Source organism: Gadus morhua, chromosome 15 (assembly GCF_902167405.1).
Source record: "Gadus morhua chromosome 15, gadMor3.0, whole genome shotgun sequence".
Classification (NCBI taxonomy): Eukaryota; Metazoa; Chordata; class Actinopteri; order Gadiformes; family Gadidae; genus Gadus; species Gadus morhua.
The window spans coordinates 23,138,652-23,146,151 of record NC_044062.1 but is presented as its reverse complement, the minus strand read 5'-3'; the positions used below and the strand labels follow the sequence as shown (position 1 = coordinate 23,146,151).

At 41.9% G+C, this 7,500-nt stretch overlaps 1 protein-coding gene across 1 annotated transcript in view; it reads left to right on the top strand.

The window, feature by feature from the left end:
* Positions 1-2,735, top strand: part of six3a (SIX homeobox 3a) — a 4,295-nt gene extending 1,560 nt beyond the window's left edge. The window contains exon 2 of the mRNA XM_030379956.1: positions 1,558-2,735. Coding sequence (XP_030235816.1) covers positions 1,558-1,750 — 193 coding nt within the window. The 3' untranslated portion in view covers positions 1,751-2,735. The remainder of the gene's footprint in view (positions 1-1,557) is intronic.
* Positions 2,736-7,500: the final 4,765 nt, after the last annotated feature.

Here is a 7,500-nt window from a genome sequence, read left to right as displayed (position 1 = left end):
TGGGAGTTAAGCGTGATGATGTTAAGTTGAGAGATAGCAACACTAACTGTTTATGGATGGTTGGGGAACGAAAAGCTTCGGCGACATTTTTGTTTTGAAGAAGTCATGAATGGACCTTAGAACAATTATCCTGACTAAACGATTTTCGGTTTGACATAAAGCTTACGACATGAGTGTTACGCTCGACATCTTTCTAAAAGATTCAAATTGATGGTCTTCATAATTAAGATTTCTTATTGAATCAACAAATCTTGGCAATGTGACCTATGTATTAGGCTTAGTGTTGCAATGTGGAAAACACGTGGGATCCAAAATACATAAAGATCAATCTTAAATGTAATAATTACTAGCAAGTGAGACGAGTATGGGCTTATTTTCAAAACCATGTTATCTCATCCGTAGGCCTAACAAGTGATGGTAGGGCTTTCATTATTCTGAAAACAGACGTGAATTAAACAGAAAACTACTTGTTTACACGTAATTATCAGCTGAGATTAATAATTGTCTCAAAATGTGCTCTGAGGCCTATAAACACTGAGCTGGTAATGGGCCTTCAAAGTATACCCACATTTAGATAAAGTTAATAATGCTAAAAAAAAAATTGGAAAGACAATTTTTATTTTTGAGTAGACCTATATTCAACTTCATAACCACTACCAAACGTCAAGATATTAGACTTCTCTCTCTAAATATTTTCTGCTTACTGTTTTATTGATCCTGTTGGCAAAGCCGTGTTCGCTCTTCTGCACGTGTGGATAATAATATAACATTAGGCCGATTGTTTTAGCCGAAATATTGTCACGTGCTAGAAGCACTAGAAGATCTTACTAAACAAATATTCTCTGAAATTGCAATAGGTATTAAATACGTTTATTTGTAAGCCATAATATAACATGTAGACTGCAGGCTACTACTAACAGATAGGCTAGCAGTATCATCGGTCTGACATGATATAATTGTTTAGAAGCCTTAGCTCATAATACTTAGCCATATGAATTCTATTCTAATCTTTTTGCTAAATGAAGAGATATATTTCTAGAGCGCCATTATCTCGCTGTGATGGGAGTTATTATCGTGAGTGGATTGCAGATAAACATTTAGGATGATTGGAGTAACCTCGATCCTGACGTCACTCACTCGTTGCACAGCTTCACTTTACATTATACATTATCAGTCAGAAATATAGCTTTATAAAATGCTATGCTGTCACATTTTTGCACCTTTATATATTTAGTTCCAATTTTAGCTTTTTTCCTAGGCCTATGTGAAAGATTAAATGACACTGATATGACAAAGAGCTTAAATTCTAACCGGTCACTATTCACGCGATTATTACTTTTGACAAAACGTCACATTTGTTCCACATTTGGTAGTCTAAATAGCGCCGGGTTTTGTTCCTTGAAAGCTGGTCTTGTCTGCTGGCTATTTGATAAAAGCATGCATGGCTGGTGCCGGCAAGAGAAAGAAAGGCGGTCCTGAACCCTATTTTGCAGAGGGGACATTCTCAGGTCTAATTGCCATGTATTTTCCTCTCTTCATCCCTTTTCTTCTCTTTAGGCTCCAACACCAAGCAATAGGACCGAACGGTATGCGGTCCCTTTCAGAGTCCGGCCTCACTCCCCGCAGCTCCGCCGAGTCGCCCTCGACGGCGGCCAGTCCTACCACCAGCGTTTCCAGTATGACAGAACGAGTGGACACTGGCACGTCCATTCTGTCCGTCACGTCCAGTGACTCGGAGTGCGATGTATGATACGGAAAAAAAGAACAAAAACAAAAAGAGAAATATTTTGCAGGGAAATGGACCTGAGAAAAAAAGACTAATGATATATTGCGGATGAAAAAAGGACGGATTCATATGAATAAGTAAAAAAAGAGATAGAAGCACGTGTTTTTTTTTAAAGCGCTTTCAAGGACCCCACCTGCCCCTCTCATCCCCACACCACCACCACTACTAAATTACTTGCATGATATGTCTTTATTATTATTTGATTTCTTTCCAGGGCAAATTATTCAAATTCATGGTTTACAAAGAAGAGCATTGTTGAGAAGGAATAACCGCAGATCTCCAGCCTTCACCATCCCCGGTTTGTCAAACTGGTGGTGATGGTGAGGCGCCATACAGACGAGGTGTGAGAATTGTCTCTTTTTTTTTTTCATCAGACAATCATTTAAGTCGTAAGCACCTTTATTTTAATACACTTCAGTCCCAGCCTGTGTGGGGAAGGTTCGGCTACATGGTATAAAACAATTGTGCAACAGATCCGTTTATGACTGTATAAGATTTTTATTTTTATTTCAAATTTTATATTGAATTATGTATAGCCTATCTCAAATAACGCGATCAAATCCCCAGTCTGTAAAATAGGTGTAGAAATATGCTTGTACATAATTAATGCTCCCCGTCTCATTCTCTTTTCTATCCCTTCCTCACTTTTCTTGACTTGGTGTTCCTACATAAAATATTTGTCAAAACGTACAACCAAGTGCTTTAGGCGTTTTTGTTGGTTTGATTGTTTTACACTTCGTTTGGAAGTAATAACGGCACATTTTACAAGTTACATTTTATGCAAAAGAGGTTTAATATAAAATATGAAATAGTACATGAAACTGATGCACATGGCGTTCCGTTCTTTCCTCCAGGCCTAAAGCTGATTGACCTTCATATGTTCTCTGTTTCCTGCCTGCGTGATTATGTTGTATACATTTCTAAATCAAATATACACATTTATATGCTCCATTGCATCAAGTCTATCTTTTAGCGGGTGCTACGGGATTACTATTATTATTAGTTTTATTATTATGTGGATCGTATGTTGGGTTTGCGGCATCACTGGATTCTGTAAACAAGCCCTTCCAGGGGTTTATGAAGCTCGTCCGTTCTTTGTGGGTTCTTGATGTAGCAGACACATATGATGGCAAACGTCAACGTCATGTTGCACTTACACATGTGAGTGCTGTTCCCTCTTTTGTTTACGGTCGCTAGTGAATACAGAAATTAAGTAAACCCTTTCCATTAAATGGGCTAATCACGAGGGGACCTCCCCTGTCCCATTGTGCTGAAAGAGCTTTTCTTCCCTGAACGAGAACCGTTCCCCCAAAAAGCTTTCTCTCCTGCCGTCCGTCCAAATCCCCTCCCAATTATAGGCTGCTGCAGACTGGGAGGGATTGGCCAGGACACTGCTCCGGGAACTACACTTTTAGTAGTAAACCTGTCTGCTATAGACTTCTCCTTCCTCGGGCAGTTACGTGTAGGCCTACCTTTGTTGAACACAATGTGTTTTATCAACTGTAAGCAACTGTGTAATGTGCACCGTGTCGCTGAGAAGCGCAGAGTGCGAGCATCTCTTAGCATCAGAAAGTAGGTCAGCGGAGGGTTGTTGGTTTGGTTCTGCATTTGTGGACCAAAGGCATTAGAAAGGGCAGATAGTTAGTAATGCGGAGTTCAAGCCCGTGAAATAGTTATGCTTTGAAGTATAGAGTCTAACGCCAGAGATTGTAAGTGCGTTATAAAAAATAATGAGGCCAGCAAAGTTTTACAAAAGAAAATAAGCAAATGTGTAGCCTAATGCGTGCGTGTTTACATTGAAGTATTGAATGAAACATTTCAACAATAATAATATATGGCCTTGGGCATATGCTATTATTACAATGTATATTATTTTTACATTTACCTTACAATTTACTTTCTCGATTAATTCATGAAATGGATCAAAAATACATTCGATAAGTAAATATTGTCTATTGAATTATCAAAAAGTGTGGTCCTACCTCATTTGAAGCGGAAAGTTATCAAGATAATAGGACAAATTTGTGACCGTATACTTATGTTCAGCTTTAAACCTCAATCTGATTAAAATCATTAAAAAGATCCACAAATCGTTAACATCTTGATCGATGGTCGATCAAATGAAAAACAAATATAACGTGCTCAATACAAGCCTACTCTAATTCAAAAAAACAATAATTACTATTTGATTGCAAGCTGGATTTTGAGACATTTTGAAGTCCTACTCTGGGAGGTGAAGATAGCCCCTATCGACCCCGGGGGTGGGGTCCGGGGAGCGGCTGGACACGCGCACGGCCACACCGAGCCGCGCGGGACGCTTATCGCTCCGCTCCTCCACGCACGCGCACTCCACGGGTTTTATTGGCTGCAACAAATCCCGACTATGATTGAGATTGAATTAATCGTAAACTGAAGAGCATTTCTTTTTATCGTCAAAGGAGGACACGGGGATTAAGGCTATCCGAAAGATGGAGCATTAGATAGTAACTCATGAATATAAAACAAGCCATGAATAGGCAATACATGCGTTCATTATCAGGGCTTAAGAGAAACTGTATAGGCCTTCTCCAGTTTAACAACTATGTGGCCTATTGAAGGATGCAGCCCCAACTGTGGCAACTATTCGGAAAAGGATATGTATAATTTGAAATGGTTGATCATTTTTATCGTTTAACAATGTTTACAATTGAAGACAGGAATTGATTGCATTTGACCAGTGTAACCGAGGTCTAGTGTGTGGAAACAGGTGGATTGGTGAACTGAAAGGCTCTAACGAGGGCTGTGTGTGAGAGTGAGTCTATCTGTTGCTGGATGAGTGGGAGGGAGGGGGAGTGGGGGGGGGGGGGGGGGGGGGGGGGTCGTGATCTGTCAACTCAAATATGGATCACAAGACAAAGGAACTTAGCGAGGAGTAATCTCTGTGTGTGATACGTTCATGAATACAGGCGGAGAGTAAACGAGAATGTTAGACAAGTATGGGGCCACAATGAAGCCTAAGCAGTGTTGTCTCTGTGGTCGGCTATCCTCTGTAGCTAACTGCAACACATATTTGGGTGGCGGGGTTGGAATGGCCCTGCCCTTATCCGACCAGCTGAACAATAACACAACTTTGGCCTTAAGTCTGTACCACTGGGACAAAGGCAGGCTGTCCCTGTTGGAATTTGCTTTACTCAAACCAACTTTGATTTTGGTGTGGGCCTTGGCCTTTAACCCCTCTGTGCTGTATGGTTGCAGAGAAGGCCTGCATTAAAGGAGATCTATACATGGTAATGTATAGATCTATATCTATCCTCTATACGTTCACAAACATTAAAAGGTTGTTCTAACAAGAGCTACATTTACTAGGCCTATACATGTATATGTTTGAATCAACAATCTATCCATACATCCATACACACGTCTATCTGTCTGTCTGTCTGTCTGTCTGTCTGTCTGTCTGTCTGTCTGTCTGTCTGTCTGTCTGTCTGTCTGTCTGTCTGTCTGTCTGCCTTGCTGTTTAATCTCACAATTTTACGGAGGAATAGAAAGAGTTGACGTTTTAACCGGTCAACACGTTTAAAGTACTAAACTAATGTAAATTGTACTTTGTCGCGGGTACCAACGACACAGGATGAGCTTGAATTTCTAGAGGTCAATAAGGTCTCGCTCGTTTGAACTTGAATGTGGACGTATAGTCGGATTGGATCATGTCTCTCTCTCTCTCTCTCTCTCTCTCTCTCTCTCTCTCTCTCTCTCTCTCTCTCTCTCTCTCTCTCTCTCTCTCTCTCTCTACTTAGTTAATCGAGACGATGGGGAGGGAAATTGAATGTATATTGGAATGGGCTGCCATTCCAAGCCTCTACTTTTTAAATCAAGCATAACGTGAAAGCAACCCCAACTTCCCTCCCTACCGCGCGCAAGTACGCACGGAAGTTTACTCAGGCCCGCACACATCAGCCCGCACACACCGGGGTTGGAGGCGGGACGGGGTCGGGCGGGCTGTGATCTCTCGGCTGGTGCACACCGAGCAGACAGTGCGCTGAGCAGCTTAAATAGAGCTCTGGCACCTGGCTTCTCTGTCGCTGTTCTCAGGCCTTCTTAGCGCTGCCGGCATCACTGCGCGCGCGCGCGTGTGCGTGTGTGTGTATTCGTGTGTGTGTGTGTGTGTGTGTGTGTGTGTGTGTGTGTGTGTGTGTGTGTGTGTGTGTGTGTGTGTGTGTGAGCGTGCGTGCGTGTGTGTGTGCTTGTGCATGTGCTTGTGCTTGTGCATGCGCGCACACGTGTGTAAGTGTCCATTATAAAAAGCAACATACGAATTGTTTTAGCTATTTAAGCCATGGGTATTTTGAAAAATGAAGTATAGCCTAAGCAAAAACTCTTCTTTATTTTTTAAATGATGTGGTTATTCAATCTTTTTGGATTATTTTAAGAAGTCGCCATTAATAGGAAAATGATCAATTCATATAGACCAACGGGCTGCAAAATAATCGATCACGTCCATATCGTTTTGGAAAAGTTGAAGTAGGAAAAACACAATTAAAAAGGCCCGTATGGCAGAGGCCCCTCTGACAGTCCCTTCATATCCAGCGCACTACATCAACTACAATAGGCTCCAACCCTCCTGAACAACATACCATATCGTCATAACCTTGGTGTGTTACGTCTCTCAACTCGAAAGAAAACATTAAAACCGGTGCAATTCCACAGGTTGGCGATGATCTGTCCATCTTCCTCTTTTGTTTTGTTCCTCGTTATGAATGGCCGATTGTTCCTCTCAAACAGCCTGCTGGACGCTTTGTGTGACAGCTTGGGCTCCAATAAAGCGCTCAGGCCTCCTCCGCTATTGAGAGATCCGGATGAACCTGTGGCCCACAGCCTCCCGCTGCGCCCAGCTGAGGACATCACTGACTCACACATGTTCATGTGTTCACATTTTCTTCTTCTTCTTGCACACACATGTGTGTTTATGTTAGCCTTGAACGAATGAACGAGATGCATTGACTTTTGCCTCGGATTATAAAAGAAGGCCGAATTGAATATGCCAAGGAGAGAAAAATCTTTTTGGATATCTGGAAGAGTCAGATAACTTACATAGAAAGAATACAACAGACGATTAAAACATTTCTGCGTGATTGATTTTAGTGGCGTCATCCTCAAATAGCCGTTTTTGGCAATTCCATAATCCCAGAATGTATAATGCAACATGCCACGGAACTTGTATTAATATAAAGGGCAATGACGGTATAAGTAAGTGGCTAATTGGCCCCGTAGACCTATGTTTCTCAATATAAAGGGTTATGACGGTATAAGTAGGTTAAGTAGGATATGTGGGCTATCGGGCTGACTGTCTCTGTATGTTTATCAATACAAAGGGTTATGACGGTATAAGTATGTTATGTGGGCTATGGGGCTGATTGGCCCTATACGTGCTCTCAAACCCGCTTTTGAACGCCCCTTTGTAGAGCCGCTCATATGCACGTAAAGAAAGATCAGGGATTGACTTGGCCTGCTTGCCCTTGTCAATTTTACCTTCGTTTAGAGCGCAATAGAATGGATTAACTGACGATACCAACCTCCTGTTCACAAACCAGCCCCTACCGGAGAAGATTTCACACCGGGAAGCCGGAGCCATAAACAACGGCCAGGCTGAAGGACGTAGACGCATGTGTATAGTGGTCCTCGACTGCCATCTAGTGGCGTCTTTACGCTATGTCCTAAACATACACAGGCCTATG